General features: G+C 40.5%; 1 protein-coding gene across 1 annotated transcript in view; it reads left to right on the top strand.

Annotated features, from left to right (window-relative positions):
- Window positions 1-2,141: 2,141 nt before the first annotated feature.
- The window catches only part of si:ch211-216b21.2 (heparan sulfate glucosamine 3-O-sulfotransferase 3B1), a 42,979-nt gene continuing 23,700 nt past the window's right edge, over window positions 2,142-21,420 (top strand). Inside the window, exon 1 of the mRNA XM_027160431.2 lies at window positions 2,142-2,818. Coding sequence (XP_027016232.1) covers window positions 2,487-2,818 — 332 coding nt within the window. The 5' untranslated portion in view covers window positions 2,142-2,486. The remainder of the gene's footprint in view (window positions 2,819-21,420) is intronic.

Raw genomic sequence — 21,420 nt, 5'->3', positions numbered from 1 at the left:
TTAATTCTCTATATTTCTCCTTATGTTTACCTTCTGCTCTATGTTTATGTTCTGTAAAGCTGATTTGAGGCAAAGTCCATTGTAAAAAGTGCTATACGAATAAACTTGAATTGAACTGAATTGAATTCTCTCGACAAAAAGCCAGTAGGATTTTTTTTTTCACTCAGATTTGGGATTATTTCAGAAAATAAACTCTGTGACTAACAAAAGTTATGATTCTTACACCACAGCTCACTTCACATAACACGCTCTAACTTCACACACTTTGCTCAATAGTGTATTCACAGTACAGTATATAAGTCACTGCGTTCACATGCCATATGTTTTTATCTGTTTTTCCCCTCAAACATTTTGTGTTTTTTTCCTTGTACAGCGTCACACTTTTTACATTTACATTTATGGCATTTATCTCGTTTATACAGCTGAGCAATTGAGCTGAGCCAAGGAGTGATAGCTCGGTGGCCCTGGGATTTAAACTCACGACCTTCCAATCAGTAGTCCAACACCTTAAGCACTGAGCTACCACATCCCCACATCCCTACTGTACATCCTTCTTGTATAGCAGATTGCATTTATTTTTGTATCCTATTTTTATTTAAAATTCTGCTTCAAATCTTATTTTCTACACAAACAATTGTGAAAAGCAATTCACTACCAGTGCCACTGTGGTTGATTGTATATGTGATAAATTTTAATCATATCCATCAAGATAATCTTCCTCCGGTCCAAAGACATGCATGGTAGGTTGATTGGCATCTCTGGAAAATTGTCTGTAGTGTGTGAGTGTGTGAGTGAATGAGAGTGTGTGTGTGTGTGTGCCCTGTGATGGGTTGGCACTCCGTCCAGGGTGTATCCTGCCTCGATGCCCGATGACGCCTGAGATAGGCACAGCCTCCCTGTCCCAGTTTGGATAAAGCAGTAGAAAAGGAATGAATGAATGAGTGAAGATAATCATTTTAAACATTTTAAGTCATAGAATAAACCATGAAAATGTCTTAGAGCTTGTGCAAAGCAGAGAAGTCATTTTGGACCTTTAACCAGAAACATGCAGGATGACAGAACACAGAGCAGGTACGAGTGATCAGTGGGACATGTGACAAGGTCATGTGATATGCTGGGGCTGATGGGTAATGTAGTTCAGTGCTGATTTGTACCACGATCACGACAAGGCACTGGATTTTGGAGAAGAAATATATTTTTTGAATTTGGAAATGTTTGCATATATTCTTTGTTCTTTGTTATATTTTTATTTTTTATTTATTTTTATTTATTTTTATAATTTACACTGACTTACAGTCTGAGTGTTATTTTTTTGTGATTGTTTAGTGCTTTAGTTTAACAAAAAACTTTTTAGTAGTCATTTTTATGAAAACTAATCCAGACATATTCACTATTTTTTTTAATTATTTTACTATTTTACTATATATACTATTTTTTACTATTATTTTATCGTTATCGTGTCGTCTGTATTACGTTTTTTTGCACCGAATCTTTCAAATTTTGAAAAATTGGGATTCAACTTGCAGAAAATGTTCGTGTTTTTTGTGTGGGAAAACTTCATGAACAGGTGAATTTGCAAGCACAGGGATCTCCTTTTAACCTTCTACAAATAAAAACACGTATGTAATGACTTTCTGTGAGAGCTGAGCTCATGTTTGAAGATGGCTGAATGCACGTTGTGATCATGTCACATGACGAGATTGAGAAAAAATCTAAAGAAAGTCTGGGACAATTAAAAAAAATCATTTATTCATTTCCAAAAAGACACAAACACTATATGCACAAAATGTTAATTAAAATGTATTAAAACATTATTAAAAATCGATTATAAAACATTGAAGCTTTTAAATATTTTGATACTATATATACTATATTACTAGATTCTGTATGCATTGCCTAATAACTTTATTACTTTTAATTGCATTGTAGTCCAGATGCATAAGGACAATGTCTTGTTTTTGTCATTTAAATATTAAAAACTGATAATAAATGGGGTGAATAGACTTGATGACGTATTCTTTATTTACATACCACTACAGCACGCGCTCAGAGAGAGATATTTGCTTTGCCTGGGAGCGTGACCGCTCTTCACCAGGCAGGACTCTGTTCCCGCCCACGACGCATGTTCATTGGTTATTTTAATGTGCTATGCAAAGAGGCCAGGATCTCTGTTATGTGATTGGACGTCGGCAGTGTCTGTCATGTCCGACAGCGCCGCGCTGTAGAGGCTCATAGGAAGCGCACATGCAGTGGTGCTGGAAGTTTACTGCAAAGTTGACAGGTTGTTTATATGCACACGTGATCTGTAATGTCTACTCTTTGTTTTTGTTGCGTTTTTATATGCAAGTGGTCCGTTTCTGCATAATAATTTATTTTGGCTTTGAGGAAAACTAACGCAGGCTGTAAAACAGGTGAATGTGGGTGAATTCATGTAGCTAATTACCGGGTAATTACCGGGTAACATCACCTTGTCCGGTAAGGACGTCATGCTGCTTTCCCTACTCGCCTCCTTCTACCTGCTCCACAGCCTAACGCAGGTCGGCGGCTCCGCGCTGGAGCTTGTGGATGCGCCGCTACGGAGGAAGCGCGCTCTGCACAGATGGACCGGTGTTACACCTGGAGCGCGCGGTTTAACGTTGGCGTCCGGGAAGCTCGGAGACGGGACCAAGCGGCTTCCGCAGGCCATCATCGTGGGGGTGAAGAAGGGCGGCACGCGCGCGCTGCTCGAGTTTCTCCGCGTGCACCCGGACGTGAGGGCGGCGGGAGCCGAGCCGCACTTTTTCGATCGTTTCTATGACAACGGATTGGAGTGGTACAGGTAAACAACCGTGAAGTGATTTTACTGTCGTAGAGTCAAATATTATACTTCTAACGGTTTATTATTATTATTATTATTATTATTATTATTATTATTATTATTATTATTATTATTATTATTATTACAATATGATTTTAATAACGTTTTCATTACTTTGTGTCTAATAAATAACACAAAATAAATCTTTCTTTCTTTCTTTCTTTCTTTCTTTCTTTCTTTCTTTCTTTCTTTCTTTCTTTCTTTCTTTCTTTCTTTCTCTCTGTCTCTCTCTCTATTTCTCTCTTTCTCTCTCTCTCTCTCTCTCTCTCTCTCTCTCTCTCTCTCTCTCACACACACACACACACACACACACACACACACACACACACACACACACACAATTAGAAATAATTTGTTAATTAATATTTGTCATAAAAATATTGCAATATGTTTTTTGTAATTGTTCATTTTAAACACTTTACATATGTAATAAAAAACGACCTTTAAATATTAATCATTTTCAATTGCAATGTGGCCAGTGAGAGAAAAACAATAATGATTTAGTATTAGTTACTAATTATGTTTGCCCTTTTGTAATTTCAGCTGTACTATATATATATATATAAATTTAAACTGCACTGTGTGAACTCACTCACACTTCCACACGGCTCAAATCATACCAAAAGTTAGGAACCTTAGTTGTCTGATTGTATTTTAATATCATGAACATACATGTGAACTTTTTAAATGATTGTGTTTATACCTCAGCATGATTTGTCTGCTCCATCTGTCCTTAAAAATCAGTGTAAAAACACCTCATAACTCAACTGTCTTCGTTTTGTGTTAGATCCTGATATACATAATCATCAGATTAGTTTGGGAATGAACTATCTGTTGGATCCGTAACTGTTTAAGATGTAAAATATATTATGCTTCATGCTTTGGTTTAAAGCTACACACACTTTAATACACACATTACACTGTGCTTTTTGCTATTTTGTTCATGTGTCTGTGTCACTAGGATTTAACTTTGCTCACAAGCTTGGTCATATCAGATGTGTGTGTGTGTGTGTGTGTGTGTGTGTGTGTGTGTGTGTGTGTGTGTGTGTGTGTGTGTGTGTCTAACAGCCCTTGATCCACAATAGAGTTTAGAACTGGAATTAAAGTTTATAATGACTACTCAGGTAGAATTAATGTTATATACACTAAATATACTGAATGTATATTACAGCTTTGCTCTAAACACAAAATCATGTCAGTTTATCCCTAATCCAACCCTCCTCCTTCTCCTCCTCCTCCTCCTCCTCTTCCTCCTCCTCCACCTCCCTCTGAATGTTCACTCTCTCTTTTTGCCATCACTCTCTCACACCCTTCTGTTTACCTATTCATCCTTTGTGTATCCGCTCAGAGTTCCATCAATCCTGAGTTGTTGCCAAGTTTCGGAGGAATGCGACACAGGCTTCTGAAGGCTGGTTAAACTTAATGGCTTTCCCCTTACCATCTTCAGAGAAAAAGGAGAGTCTTTATTAAAAAAAAAAAAATTAAAAAAAAAAAGACATGGGTGAAATAATTAAGCACTTAACAGCATGTCTCTGGTCTCTGTGTGTGCTGTGCTGTTGTGGGGTTTTAAGTGTTTAGCACATACTACATGATGATTCCGACAGAGATGTGTGTGTGCGCGTGCGTGTATGTGTGTGTGTGTGTGTGTGAGAGATTTGGCTGTTGAAGAGACAGCACAAAAAACGTCTCTGCTAGTTCTTTATAAAAGCAGAGTGTAGTCGATCTCTGCCAGCCGTGACCATTTGATGGATACGTGCAAATGGCTCCAAAATAAAGAAAACAAACTAAGGAATAGTTTTGCTCCATAAATTCTTTTCTCCTCACCCCCCCCCAACCCTTAGCCTTTTCAAACCCTCTTAAAATAATAGTCTCCCTCTTTCTCCTCAGAACTAACATTATGAATGCAGCCTGTTTTTTTTCCTTTCTTTTTTTTTTTTTTTTCCAGCCCTAATCGCTGTGTCCAATTTGCCGGAATTATGGGACTCTTTTCAGGCCGAGCTGTGAATGCTTGAGCACCGAGACACCCATCTGCATGGATGATGGCTCTTTGTCTGAAGGAATCACACTCCAGACTGTGTGTGTGCTGTGTGGGAATCCAGATACGTGGGGGTACAGCACTGGCGGGACGTTTTAGATCCAAGACATTGAGTGATCTAAGTTCTGGCGGTTTAATAGTTAAGAGGAAATGGATCTATAGGATTCATGATAATAGTTCTGTGAAACTTAATCTTCTGGATAAAAAAGTACAATCTAACCCCACGATAAGCGATCACGGGAATAATCGACGAGGTATTGCGACCCAAAAACTACCCCCAAAAAAACTGTTACTATAGAAACAAGAGTATATCAGAAGAAACCTGTGCTTTCTTTTTACAGACAGCGCTGTCGTCAGGGCATGTCGCCAACACCTTCTGACCAATCAGTGCGGTTTAAACAGCTGTAAAATCAACATACACTTCAGCTGTAATGTCATTAGTATTCAAGTCAATGATCTCCAGCGCCTTTAACTCTGCCTGTTTCCCCCGAACCTCTTTGTCATGTCACACTCCACAGCGGTGTTTAATGGCTCATAGGGAACGTAGACGCTACAGGCTTTAAGCATTTGTAGTCTTTGTAGTGAGTATTTCTGTTTTTCTCTAACTTACTAAGGGCAAAATATTTAGAGAAAATATCCACAGAAAAAAAAATGCAGAAAAAAGGAAATAATCTTTGACCTCCCCTATTTTTAAATGATGTATTTCTTTATTTTCATTGTGTAAACCTATTCATATCGCGGATAACAATCAATATTATACTGTTCTGTCAGTAAGATAAGATAAGATCTACCTTTATTCGTCCCGTGCACAATGGGGAAATGTTTCTGTTACAGCAGCAAAGCAAAAGCAAAAGAAATTATTAATAAATAATATAAATATATAAATATATAATAATAAATATATAATATAGTATAGTTTACAGTATATACATAACACAATGTATAAATACAAAGCAGTGAGAAGATTAAGATTTTCCTGTTCAGTCTGAGTGATTAAGCTGATTTATTTATTTATTTTTTTAAACTGGCAATGAGTCATTTTGAATGACTCACACCCGAAGAGCTGAGCCAAATGATCTGACTCACCGAAATGAGCCGAAAGTTCAGTCGTTAAGGGACGGTCCTTCATACTGCAGCACAGCACATCAGGAATAAAGGAAATGCTCATTTTAAGAGCAGAGGTGAAGCTTAGTTTAAAGCCAACAGTACAATACAATAAGCTACATTTGGTAAAGCTGGTTATTTTATAACCTTCTAAGGAGAAAAACAAACTCCTATGTGCCTATCTCAGGCATCTTTGGGCATCGAGGCAGGATACACCCTGGACGGAGTGCCAACCCATCACAGGGCACACACACACACACACTCTCATTCACTCACACACTCACACACTACGGACAATTTTCCAGAGATGCCAAACAACCTACCATGCATGTCTTTGGACCGGGGGAGGAAACCGGAGTACCCGGAGGAAACCCCCGAGGCACGGGGAGAACATGCAAACTCCACACACACAAGGCGGAGGCGGGAATCGAACCCCCAACCCTGGAGGTGTGAGGCGAACGTGCTAACCACTAAGTCACCGTGCCTCCCCAGAAAAACAAACTGAAATTGCAAACAAAAATCAGAACGAATTCACAGCCTTTTTTGTCACCTGTCTCTTGGTCTTAGTCACGTCACTGTCACGCCTGGTTTGTAGTGTAAAGTCTGAATGTGATTCTAACTTATATTCGCATCGTGAGCATTTTATTTTTGAGTTTTTCCTCTAAACTGACTCGTGATCTACATACGGTGAAACACACAGTGTTAAACACACGGACATTTCAAGTCAAGTCAAGTCAAGTCACCTTTATCGTCACATCACCACATTTGTCTCCTAAATTAATATACGTATTTCTGTAAAACTGCTTTGTGACAATATTCCATGTTAAATCCGTTATATTTATATAGATAAAATTAAATTAAAGTTGAAATATGAAGAAAAAACCTACCTCTTCTTTCTTCATCATTGCTTGTTATCGTGTCATGTGACTTTGTGACACATACTGTAGCATATACACGTAATAATACAGTACACATTAACAGCTGTCTGTGTAAACAGTGTTCCACCTCTTCGCTCTTCATCATCGGAACAACAGGAAGAGGAAGAACCTGGTACACTTATTGGTGCTTCCTATTAGTGGAAGTAATTAGACGCTTGTCTTTTGGTGACGTGATGAAGCTTTCACCTGGACAGAGTTTAAAGGCCTGGGGGAAACAATCGGGTGTCCAGTCACAAGGTTGTGACCTGCTATTTAAACGTACGTGACCTACAGGCATAGGGTTCGAGCCATAGGTCGTGAAAGGTTCCCTACCTTGTGGGTTGCACCGTCGAAACAGAAATCTACAGATTCTCAAAATTCTGTCATTTCCTAACGTCCACTTGTGCTATAATTCCCTCTGATCTTCATGTTGCCACTCTGTACCTCCTCCCAGCACTATTTCTGCTTAAATACGCAGCACTTTAAAGGCAGCTTAGTGTAAGAGGGAAGCAGTTAGAGAATGGGGTTTATTGTGCTAAATCAGGGGTAACAGTGTTTGTAGAGGCAGCAGTGTGTCAGAGAGGAAATTCACTAATAGCACATCGAGTGGAGTTAATGAGAAAGACAGGGGTTTTATAGAGCTCTAGAGAATGGGGCAAATCTCTGATTGAGTGAAAGAGAGAGAGAGAGAGCGAGAGAGAGAGAGAGAGAGAGAGAGAGAGAGAGAGAGAGAGAGAGAGAGAGAGAGAGAGAGAGAGAGAGAGCAAGCGAGTGTGTATGTGTGTGTTCCTCATTTCCTCTCCCCTCAGCAACTCTGCGGTTCTACTGCAAAAAAGGAGGATTTCAGGAACGTGTACAAAAAGTGCTGCCATTTGGGCTCCATTAAAATCCATTCCAAAAATCCAGACCGGAAGTATTTTTGGAATAATGTTCTTTACCCGTGCGTTAAATCAAATCCTGCTTCTCTGTGAAAAAAAGAAGGTTTGTTAGCTTGCCTGTCTGCTGGACCTGACATACTGTATACGCTATATCTGTCTGTACGCTATGCACACAATTTCAGACATTTGTTAGACGTCTTGTCCACCGGAGTATCGTCGGCCATCTTTAATTTTATTTCCTCCGGCGTCAGCACCCGTAGCCCCGCCTCTCCTTTTCTGTTTGAGCAAAGCCGTGAGCTTCGAGTGCACGAGGTTGTCTACATTACACACTCGAATCACTTACATCATCCAGGTACTTGAAGTGCACTTCATTTTCTTTTAAGTAGTATAAACACATGTGGGCATGTGGTAGCCTAGTGGTTAAGGTGCCGGACAACCAATCAGCTCATGTCCTACACGGGAACACAACGTTCTGCCTCGGCTCTATTCAGATTGTGTGACTACACATAATATGAACAGGTTCTCCGTGAGAACGAGCAACACAATGTACTGACACAAATGTTCTACATTTTTAAGAACATAAGGAATGAAGGACACCTCACGCATTAAAAACCAATTATACTAACATGAACACTTATACACTTATATAGAACATTTGCAAAACAAGTCACTACCTGTTATCCCCTACGTTATAGCAGCTATAAACACTCATTCCCTCAGAAATACCTCTTGTCCTCTTTTATGAAGAACAAGACTTGTCCTGTTACCGAGACACACGACAGCACAAAGTTCTCCGTGCTAAAGAGACTGTTCTCCTTAAAGGAATCTTTACCGGATTAACAACTATTAGAATTATTGTTAATGTAAATTAGGCATTTTTTATTGGACGTATTATAAAGCTTGGATTATGTGAAGCTTAATAATGTAAAAGCAAAAATTCTCTTTGATAGTTTTTTATTCTTTGTTTCAAAAAGATAAAATGATAAAGTAATAAAAATGTTAATTATCTGGATGTGATATATTTCTGTAAATCTGTGCTTTGTTATGGCGTCAATACAAAAAACAAAAAAACTGAATTCTGAATTAAATTAAAGTAAAAAAAAAACTTTTTTTGTTCTGTTTTGTTTTGTCTCTTTTCTTTTCTTGACAGAAAATGAATTTTATTTTACATCATTGTCAATAATAAATTTCATTTGGCACACATACGTTTCAGTTCATACGTGTATATATATATATATACAGTACAGGCCAAAAGTTTGGACACACCTTCTCATTCAAAGAGTTTTCTTTATTTTCATGACTATGAAAATTGTAGATTCACACTGAAGGCATCAAAACTATGAATTAACACGTGTGGAATTATATACGTACATAACAAAAAAGTGTGAAACAACTGAAAATATGTCATATTCTAGGTTCTTCAAAGTCGCCACCTTTTGCTCTGATTACTGCTTTGCACACTCTCGGCATTCTCTCGATGAGCTTCAAGAGGTCGTCACCTGAAATGGTCTTCCAACAGTCTTGAAGGAGTTCCCAGAGATGCTTAGCACTTGTTGGCCCTTTTGCCTTCACTCTGCGGTCCAGCTCACCCCAAACCATCTCGATCGGGTTCAGGTCCGGTGACTGTGGAGGCCAGGTCATCTGGTGCAGCACCCCATCACTCTCCTTCATGGTCAAATAGCCCTTACACAGCCTGGGGGTGTGTTTGGGGTCATTGTCCTGTTGAAAAGGTGGTGTGTCCAAACTTTTGGAAGGTGTGTCCAAACTTTTGGTCTGTACTGTATATACATATCCAACCCTGGACACTGGTGTCTCCTTCCCAATTTACTAAATATGACTAGCAGAAAGCTTTACTGTTGTTACCATAGAAACGAAAGCACAGGATGAGCAGATTTATAGAAATTACAATTATAGAAGATGTATCAACACCTTCTGACCAATCAGAAATGTGAATTTAGGACAGCTGAAGAATAAGTAGAGTTATGCCACAGTGTGTGTGTAAGAGAGGCAGAACACTGCAATGTTTACGGACTGACAGCTGAAAAAGCTCATTTCTCATTTCACTTCACTGATTCATTTGTTAAATGTCAGCCTTTGCCCCCGGTGGGACGGCTAATTCCCTCTCATTATAACCTCTGTGGAGCTGAGCGTGGCGTGTACTGTAGGACCTGCTTCTCCTACACATCTGCTGTTTCACACATGGAGGAACCGCAGGAACGGGCCTCCTTTGCCCCGGCAACAATCATGCACTCAAGTCGAGGCAAATGAGAATAATATGGATGTGGACTCTGTCAGTCAGAGTCACGTAGTCTGGCATGGCTTCAGCCTTTCTGCTCGACACACACCTGCGTATCTGCTGTGTGTTAGCGTGTGATTTCTCTCTATCTGGGCCAAGCTGCTGCAGATTGCTCTGTAATACCGTAATGGCAGGATGATACGAACCTGCTGGGCTGTGAGATCACAGCAAACAAAGAGAGAGCTGTTTTCAGAGGTGTACATAACTTGTGTGTGTGTGTGTGTGTGTGTGTGTGTGTGTGTGTGTGTGTGTGTGTGTGTGTGTGTTTGTAGTCAGTTCATTCATCTGGTTTGGCTGTAGTACTGCTGGAACTTGTTCTCTTAATGGAAATGGAGATAAAATGTGAGAAGCTGAGCACAGCCCTGTTTATCTGGGTTAGTGTGTGTGTGTGTGTGTGTGTGTGTGTGTGTGTGTGTGTGTGTGTGTGTGTGTGTGTGTGTGTGTCTGTGTGTGTGTCACAGTCAGGTCTCTGTGTTAAGTTCCACCAGGCTTGTGTTGGCATTTTTTTGGTGTGTAATTTAAACCCATTTGTATTCGGTTCGGTCTGCTAGCAAATCAGAGCCAATCAAAGACGGATTGAAACATAGACGAGACGAAGCTAATAGTAATAAACAGAAAGGCACAAAACATGCCTGGTTTCATGTCACTCACATATGATTTAACATGGAACATAATCAGCGTTCAGGTAACAGAAACTTAGCTTTGCGTCAGGTTTTGGCATCAGCCCAGCCTGCCAGTTAAAAAGAGATGAAATGCTCTAGAAAACACACCAGTGCTCTAAATACTGTTCGGATTACGCGCAGTTCTGGGTCAGTGTTAAGTCCTGACCTTTTCTGTAGATCTTGTTTTGAGGTGAAGGAGGTCAGTAACAAGATATCAGGAAACGCACCATGGCGATAGACACGAGCTGTGAAAATTCATGTCCAGGAGATTAACGTGAAGTAGGACACGAGAGGTCGGCCACCTTTTGATGAAGGAACGCACAAAAACATGCAGACACACACACACACACACACACACACACACACACACACACACACACACACACACACTCAACAAAAGTGATCCCTGAGGCCTCTTGTCATCATTCAGGGGTCCAAGGACACATCAACAGCTGCCATTCTTTTTTGAGGACAGAAAGCAGGTGCAGGCAGCTCATAAGACAACTTAACACACACACACACACACACACACACACACACACACACACACACACACACACACACACACACACACACACACACACACATGTATCCACACACAAACACCTGATTTGTTCACCTGCTGTGGCTAGAGTGTCATTAAGGGCAACCCAGCAGGAACCTAATAGATAACATTCCACCAAGTGCTATTAGACCATTAGATCTAAATGCGCATGAGGAGATGAGATGGAAAGAAATTGTAATTAATGACCGTCAGGGTCACTGGGAACAGACACACAACAGTAAGTCTGTGTGTGTGTTCGTGTGTATGTACAGTAAGTGTGTTTGTCTCAGGTGAGTGTGCACTAATCCCTCAGATACACTCAGCTAATGTTACACTGCTTGTTTACTTTAGCGCACGTTATTTACTCCAGATAAAAATACACGCTAACAAGTTTGTTCTTAATTTTCAAGATCAAATAAGAGTATCGATAAACTACGCAAGGAAAGCTTGAAGTTTTTTTTGCAATATAGTGAGTCCCAAACTTAAATACAACATCAATTATTTCGATTAAAACCCAAAGTGGATTCCTGGATTAGCTTCGATAGCGATATGCGGAAGACATAAACGAGTGCACGGCGGTTTTTTAGTTAATTGATGAGAGAGGTTCATTCACTGCTTTTATGGTTGGTTTTATAACATTTTTACTACTTCGCTTTTTAGAGGCTCGTAGCAGAATTTTACTGGCAGGAGCTGATGATATCATTTGAGAACATATATACTGTATATAAACCTGTATAACTTTATCACCCACAAATATCGCTCGAAAAAAGTCAGCACTCTATGTGGTTCGGCTCTAAATTTTGAACATGGGATGCCCTGGTGAATCCAGCGTACCGGTGCATCACATAGAGTATCCAGACTCCAAAACCAGATCAGATTAGCAGTAAAGAAGCCACGATTTATGAAAATTATGCTTTCAATCATCGCAATGCTAATAAATAGCAGTTTTCATGTACGATAGCATTAATGCTATCACTATACTATCACTTCTCTGTGTTACATTCAGATGCTTTAAGGATGTATTTCACAAATACTTAGATATATAGATAGATAGATAGATAGATAGATAGATAGATAGATAGATAGATAGATAGATAGATACATACATACATACATACATACATACATACATATATACATATATACATATATACAGTACAGACCAAAAGTTTGGACACACCACCTTTTCAACAGGACAATGACCCCAAACACACCTCCAGGCTGTGTAAGGGCTATTTGACCATGAAGGAGAGTGATGGGGTGCTGCACCAGATGACCTGGCCTCCACAGTCACCGGACCTGAACCCGATCGAGATGGTTTGGGGTGAGCTGGACCGCAGAGTGAAGGCAAAAGGGCCAACAAGTGCTAAGCATCTCTGGGAACTCCTTCAAGACTGTTGGAAGACCATTTCAGGTGACGACCTCTTGAAGCTCATCGAGAGAATGCCGAGAGTGTGCAAAGCAGTAATCAGAGCAAAAGGTGGCTACTTCGAAGAGCCTAGAATATGACATATTTTCAGTCGTTTCACACTTTTTTGTTATGTACGTATATAATTCCACACGTATTAATTCATAGTTTTGATGCCTTCAGTGTGAATCTACAATTTTCATAGTCATGAAAATAAAGAAAACTCTTTGAATGAGAAGGTGTGTCCAAACTTTTGATAGATAGATGGATGGATGGATGGATGGATGGATGGATGGATGGATGGATGGATGGATAGATAGATAGATAGATAGATAGATAGATAGATAGATAGATAGATAGATAGATAGATAGATAGATAGATAGATAGATAGATAGATAGATAGGTGATCCACAACTTTGAAGGAAGACAGATATGTAGGTAGGTACATAGGTAAGGAGTAGGGAAATGTAGGAAGGTGGGAAAAGAGGTAGGTAGGTAAGTATGAAGGGAGAAAAATGGGTTAGTGGCAAGGAAGGAAGGAAGGTATGTACCAAGGCAGTAGGTAAGGTAAGAAGGTAAAATTGAGGGTTGGTAGGTGTGTATGTAGGAAATCAGGTACATTTACAGCATTTAGCACACACTCTTCTCCGGAGTGACTTACATTTTTATTTCAGTTCATACATCTGAGCAATTGGACCTGGGATTTGAACCAATGACCTTCCGATCGGTAGTCAAACACATTAACCACTGAGCTTCGACATCCCAGGTATGTACTTATGTAGAAAGGATGCTAAGAAGGAAGGCATGTATGTATATACTCGGACTGGAAGAAATGAAATAAGGTAGTTAGGTAGGTAGGTACTGTAGGTGGGTAGGTAGGTCGGTAGGTGGGTAGGTACTGTAGGTGGGTAGTTAGGTGGGAAAGATGAAACTTAGGTAAGAATGTGCATAGGTAGGAAGGAGGGATAAAATGAAGAAAGACAGGTAGAAGGTAGGAAGGAAGAATGGAAATAAGGACAGTAGGTAAAAAAGAAGAAAGGAAGGAAGGTAAATGGACTGGCAAGCATGTAGGAAGCTCCACTCTTCTGTGGAATACTTTTCACTTCATGTGGGAGCATTGCTGTGGAGATTTGTGTTCATTCAGCCACAAGAGCATTAAACAGACCAGGCACTGATGTCAGATGAAGGTGCCGTGGTGTTCGAGTTCATTCCGAAGGTGTTGAGTGGTGTTAAGATCAGGGCTCTGTGCAGAAAACAAGTTCTTTCACTTCAACCCTAATACAACATGTCATTGAGCTTCTTAGTTCCAATGAAGGGAAATTGTAACACTACAGCATATAATAGCAATGTATGTGCGCTTACTTCTGGTCATACCGTACAGTGTATTCTGATTATATCTATTTTGAAACTGAACAAAAGTTTCCTTCAAACACTTCTGCTTTAGGTGAAGGTAACAGAATTGAAATCAGAATACGCCATGTGAAAAGCATTAACTACAATTTTACTAGCGATATAGTTTCAGTAGTGAAAAACGCATGTATCCTTTTATCTCTGAGAACGTGCAACAAATAGAAATAAAAGACAAAATGTAGAGAGAGTGTGAAATGGCTGCTGTTGTTTCCAAACCAGAAGCCAAACCATCAACCATAGAGAGAGACGATTCGCCCCAAAATCAACAACAAATCCCGCTAGTCCAACAAACGGCTGTCAATCGCAGCATTGTCCACAACATCGTCGCTTCAGCGAGCCAAACCAAGCGGCAGTGCTGTCCCCGCCAGGGAGCAGAGGACTGTGGGTAAATGAGCCATGGATAGAGCACATGCATGTTGTTACGGCCCTCGACGGTCGAGCGGCGGTGTGCCGGCTTTCCAAATAGTTTGACAATTTTCACTTTCCCACAGCACGGGCAACAGCTTTATCTCAGGAGTGGGATAGCGGTTCTCAGCGTCCTCCACCCAAAACCGAACGAGGGACGAGAGACAGAACGCAGGACGCTGTAAAAACGAAGACCTCCTGAGCGCTCGTGTTTTTCCATCCTCTTATTAACGAGGTGGCGTAGAAGCAGCACTTTAGTACCATTTGGCTAGAGATGGAGTCGACACCAGTTACTTCCAGTTTGATTATAGGTAATAAATTATATGGTGAGTGCAGTATGGTGGGATTGGACTTCATTCTTTTAGATGTTAGAATACAGGCTGTCTTCTGAGTGCTGTTACAGTTCCTGCAAAGAAATAGAAATAAAAATGTACTTCATTCTCCAGTTATCCCGAATAAACCAAGATGTAGACACAGCGTGTGGTCCGGCTGTAATTAGTGCCAACCTCGCTGACGGTGAGCTGGCGCGGAGACAGTATCGAGTATTATAAGATAACACAATCCAAAAAATCTGCATATTTATGTAATAAAGTTATATTACACAGTGTTCTTCAATGATCCAGTTATTTTAGTCGCATACTGTATATGCTAATGCGATGCTCGTATCTTCGTATTATTTCCCGCTAAAAAAAAAAAATCATGCCTTTTTTTTTAACCACAATATCAACATAGGCACGTTATCCATCTTATCGTTTCCTCATGAGGAGAGACAGCCAAACAGCCATGACCTTGCGTAGCAGAAGCTAGCCTGAAACATATCCATCAACGGAAATGAGTTAGCCGCTAGTTTATGGGCGGTTAAGAGTGCAGTTTAAAACAGGACAGAGAATCCAGAACACACAGCGGCACCGGTGTGTGCGCGTGATTAATACGGCAGGAGCCGAGTAGGAGGAGGTGCATGGCCTTTAACTCGATTAATCCCAACCTGAACGTTTATAATTGCTAACGCACTTAGGTCCGTATAGGACAAACTTGTCCGAGCGATCGAGGAGAGCAGCTTCTCTGAGCTGCACGAAGATGGAACATTTTTATATTTTCTTAGCTAAATCTCTGTTTTTGATCAAGAATATTAGTTTTCCATTTGTAGTTTGTATAAAGGGATACTGCTGTGCTGTATATGTAACAAAAACCGTTATGTAACTTCATAGTTCCAGGAAATTCCAGACACTTATTGACTTGTAAAGTATCTCAGTACCTCAGAATTAAAACTCTTTGCTCATGTTGTCGTGCAGCATTTCAAGCAGAAGTATAATAAAGATTTAAGGGAAGTTTATGGAACTTGAATGTTCACCAGTAAGCAGATATCCGTGTTCTCGGCCAAGCGCCGACACTGACAGGGAAGCGCGTACAGTATGACGTGTGCGTTTGACATTCTGTCAAAAAATGCTTACTGAAGAAGAAAGATGAGTATTTTTATCACTTTCTTTCAATATTTTAGATTCTACCCGACATATTGCTCATCGATATTAGTTTTTTTTTTCCAATTCAACAGCTCTGTGAACATTTCTATTTAGAAACGCCTCTTCACGTGACATACAGCACGTCATGCCGTGCCGGTTTAAATAAGGACTTACGGGAGGATCTTTATTCTGTCGTAAACATAGCAAATGTTAAGCATGACTCTTAATTCACGAGCTTCCGTCTCTAAAAGAGTTCAATCTAATTACGTGTTTTGTTTTGTTTTTCTTTTCCTGTGGTTATATTTAACCCACAAGGGCTGAGATACTATCTGTTGCTGCTCCTGATTTCAGCCTTAGGAAGGAAGTTTCTAATCATCCCTTTATTCTTCGAGATAGGCCTTTGGGAGAATACCGTACAATATCATGGTGGCTTATGCTCCTCTTTTGAAATCTCTCATTCTGATCACTTCCTGTTTCCTCCTGCTGTTTACCGGATACCGGGTGGGCTGAATTGTCAACAATTTGTTTGCTTATCGGTTTAATTGACGACGCTGATGGACCTTGTGGGAAACCGCGACGGCATTGTACAAACAATTTAAAGTTTTATTAGCACAAATGGGAGTTCAGAGCCACGTTGATCTTCCCACACTGACAGAAATCGCCCGTGTGGTCCGGCGTCCACGTCGTGAATAACTAAAGTATCAGATGAACAGACAGAGGTTAGGAGAAAAATCTAAATATTCCTCTCTTCCCTCATCTCTCTTGTCTTGATTTATCATTGAACAATAAATGTCTTCCACTAAAGCAGGAAGTAAGGAGGAAGTAAGGAAGTAGTAGGTGAGTTTGGGACAAAAATTCGTGTCAAAATCACTGTGAAACCCAAAATTAGGTATTAACGTCTACATGCTAATTGCACATGTTAACTGTTCAGATATTGAACAGAATTTTTCCCCTTTTTGTTTATGTCTAGGGAGACACGGTGGCTTAGTGGTTAGCACGTTCGCCTCACACCTCCAGGGATGGGGGTTCAATTCCCGCCTCCGCCTTGTGTGTGTGGAGTTTGCATGTTCTCCCCGTGCCTCGGGGGTTTCCTCCGGGTACTCCGGTTTCCTCCCCCGGTCCAAAGACATGCATGGTAGGTTGATTGGCATCTCTGGAAAATTGTCCGTAGTATGAGAGTGTGTGTGTGTGAATGAGAGTGTGTGTTTGTCCTGTGATGGGTTGGCACTCCGTCCAGGGTGTATCCTGCCTCGATGCCCGATGACGCCTGAGATAGGCACAGGCTCCCTGTGACCCGAGGTAGTTCGGATAAGCGGTAGAAAATGAATGAATCTTATACTACATGCTTAAATACTTTGATTGTTTTAGCTAGCCTGGTTGCTAAATGAAAAATCTGAGGATTACTATCAGTTTCTGACCCCAACTTTCATTACCTGTTGTTTTTCTTACATCAGTACGGTTCATCATCGTGTTTGGAAATCGTTTTTGCTTCATCCAACTCCAAAGCCTCTGATCCGTCCAGTTCTATCCGGCTTTCAAACCACATCATACCGCTTTAAATATTTCCTTCCAACATGTCCATAGACATCGTATCATCTCTGATAGAAATACACGCAGCCCTTTTTTGGGAAAACGCCGATCGCCTTTATGAAATCTCCCGCCGCAATATTTACTTTAGCCGATCAACATCTGAGATACCCGAACGACGTCATCTACGGTATACCGAGCTTTCATTACAGAAATAAATGAAAACTACGTCTGTAAAGGTCAAGACTATTTTTCTTAAGCTGATACGAAATATTTATCTTCAGGAGGGAAGAAATTCTGATTCGATTATTTTGCAATTATCTTTTGGAATGTTTCAAATCTAATTTGCTAATAAGATTTTGATTGCACGGTTCTCCAGCGGAGGAGACGGCGTTTCCGACAGGGAGGACCGGACGATATGTTTAGCTTAGCAGTGGGATTATTGGATATGGAAAAGTTGAAATCTGGCTCAACCTGGGAGAATCGTAAGGACAGGGAATGTTAGTGATATCATTCATAAAATAAACACACTGTAAAGAATTCGATAGATCTCGATCGGCCTGATGTCGTTCTTGATCTTTTTTATTTTTTATTCTAAGGGTCGTTGTTATATTCCTAAAAAACATTTCATAAGTATTATATATCCAGCACCTCCCTGTCTGTACAAAGGACATTTTCAGCAACGTGACCCAGGAAGCACGGACATACGGTGCTATGTAATACAGAGTGAAGTACGGTATTACACACTCTATAGACGCTACATCCAATTTTCCTTGCTTATGATACTCCAGTGTCAATGCGTGTATAAATCTGGCTATGAATATATTAACTCCACAAATAATACGCATTTTTTCCCCCATTCTTTTCTCCGCCGGAGTAATCCGAACGCCGTCCCGCCTTCGTTCCGTTCTTTACACTCTATTTATTTGTCTAATCACACTTCTTTATGCGGAGTCTGTTTGGTATGTACAGGGTATTTATCACACGAGGGTTGTGAACTCGCTCCCTCCCTCGCTTTCTCTGTTCATATTCCCTCATTATCGTTCCTCGGCGTTAATGCGTTCTGCCGAGCGATTATATCACGCTGAAGAATTGAATACAGACACGCTGATTGATTATGTGACTTATCAGGAGATAGCGGCCTCGGCCCACCCAGATCACACCCTCCATCACCACACACACACACACACACACACACGTTTATACTCACACTCACAAACGCACCACTGAACATTTTTTATTACAATACATCGCCACTCGAGACAGCCAGTCACTGACTTTCCCCCACAGCATTAGTTATTTCACAGATGCCAGCCATGACCATACAAGACATGACATATACACACTGTCACTGCACCATGATAGCACCATACATAAACACACACAGCTCGTAATGGACACACCATACCATCCTTCATACCGAGATTCTTTATGATATTTACAGGGTTTTATTCTGAATGCATTATGTTGCTCTAGATATTTTGGCTATTTGAATATTTGGACAGATTTCCGCCAGTTCTGTAAAATATCCGCAAACGATATGGATCGATTTGTGACTCCGAAGGAAGAGTACGGTTTAGAAATGTAGCATCTTTGTGCTTTACTGGTTAAAAACAACTAGCCAGCATGATGTGAGCTTACAGCTTGCCTAGCTTGTTTACAAGAAATATGCTAACAAGCTACAAATTGCTAGCTAAGAAGAAAATCATAGCAGGTAAAGAAAAATATTTGAGGAATTTTTTAATTTATTTGAGCATTAAAACATGGCACAAGTCCAGTGTGAACTCTACCTAATCATTGATTCTGAGGTAGATTAGTGGTTTTGAGTTCAAATCCCAGGTCCACCAAGCTGGCCCTGCTGGGCCCCCGAGCAAGGCCCTTAACCCTAAAAGGAGGTAAAAATGGAAGTCGCTCCAAGGGCATCTGCCAAAATGCCTTGAGCAGAGAGAGTTAAGGGTGTGAACAACTTTATCTCGTCCCTGTGATGGACTGTGATGTCCTCATGCACAGTTTAACCGGCATGAACTCTGGATTATTTGCCAACGTTTCCAAGATTAAGTGGTTACTTTGGTAACTCATGTTCATTTATTTTATGTCATTTACCCAGTCTGTGTGTTCAGTCTTTAAGGAATCTGCCTTCAGAAATTACCATAGCGATCGATTTTTGTAGATAATCCTAGAAACGTCTGTGTTTAACCCTTCTGCCACCACCGCCGATGGATCAAAGCTTTCCTTTCCTCCCCTGAAAGCACCTTTTGGCACGTTTCGCAACGTTCTCCCCTCTCTAAAAATTATAAAATATATCTCTGCTATCGCTCTGATCTCTATTCTTTGTTCAGAAACAAAACCCGAGTCCTCAGAAGACCCTTTGTTGGAGAGCCGCAGTGATATCTTCCGTCTGGTCTGTCTCTTGTCTTTCTCTATTTGAATACCAGAATGCCAGCATTTCATAGTTTTCTCGGCCGCCGGGTCTCAAGCCGTATCAACTGGAGCTCGCTTGTGTGTGTCTGTGCACTGGAGGTGGTGTTTCTGCTCTTTTGAACTCTCCATGGGCAGATTTGTCTTCCTCCGCAGTCCTCCTCTCCGTTCTGTTGAGTCTGGGCCTGAGCCCAGTCGACCGCTGCCATTTGTACCGCTTCAGACAACAGTAACAAACCGCACAGGCTTTCCTCAACACCTCGTCCATCTCTCCTATCATCAAGCCTTCACCTTCACCCCTTACCCCACCCCATCCCCCAACAAGCCACTTCTCTGTCTCATATTCATGCTGTTTTACTCCTTCCTTCTGACTACTAATCTCCGCTGACATGGTCAGGTCCAGGAATCTGAGCGCACCGTCGTTTTTAGCTCGTCGGTTATTTAAGACTAGCACCAGTTTCTCAAAGATTTCTTAAAAACAAAATACTATTTCATGCTTTAATCAGTTACAAATAAAACAATGACACATTGTGAACCAGACTAATAGAGCCAGCATCAGGTACGCTATTAACTCCAGGGTCGACCAGGTTCCGCACGGGTCTTTAGGATTACATTACATTTCATTATATAAATACTTGAATGATTTATTATTTCAGTTTAAATAAGCTTTAATTGATAGAATGATCACCTGACCTTCGGGTTATTGTTTTTGGTTTAACAAAAAAAGTGACAGTTTTTGTACGCTATGTTTTATACATCATGCACAGATATTGTTGGTTCTTTAAAAAACATTTAGGTTCTTTTTTTTTCTCTTAACTTCTGGTTCTACATAGATCCCTTAAAGGTTCCTACCAGACAAGACAAGTACACCATAACTGTTTTAGACTAAACTTTATTTTGTCCAGAGTGACTTACATTTTTTTTTATTTCAGTTTATACACCTGAGCAATTAAGGGTTAAGTGCCTTGCGCAGGGGCCCAGCAGTGGCGGATCTGGGATTCGAACCAATGACCATCTGATCAGTAGTCCAACACCTTAACCACTGAGCTTCCACATCCCCACATTTTACTGTCAACTAAAAATGTATGTTTAAGTGGTCTATGTAGAACAAAAAGCAAAGAAGAAGAAAAGAACCCATAACCACCCAAAGAATCAACAATATCCATACATATTTTTAAAGCAAAAAGGAAAATTGTCACTTTCTTAAACCAAAGACAATAACCTGAAGGCAAAGTGTTAATTTTATCATTTTGTTTTGTGGGGATGTGGTAGTCCACTGGTTAAGGTCCACCAATCTGCCACCTCTGGGTGCTTGAGTAAAGCCCTTAACCCCCATTGGCTCAGTTGTATAAATTGAGATAAAATGTAAGATGCTCTGGATGAGGGTGTCCCATCAATCCCATCAATTTTATTAGACAATTTATTATTTAGCTCCATGGTCCCTGGACGAATCCTGGGCTCGGGTTAATACCTAAATGTTTTTCTTTCTTGTTCTGTT

Source organism: Tachysurus fulvidraco, chromosome 8, assembly GCF_022655615.1.
Source record: "Tachysurus fulvidraco isolate hzauxx_2018 chromosome 8, HZAU_PFXX_2.0, whole genome shotgun sequence".
Lineage (NCBI taxonomy): Eukaryota > Metazoa > Chordata > Actinopteri > Siluriformes > Bagridae > Tachysurus > Tachysurus fulvidraco.
Note: the sequence above shows the minus strand (reverse complement) of the source record. Positions and strands in the feature narration are given on the sequence as shown.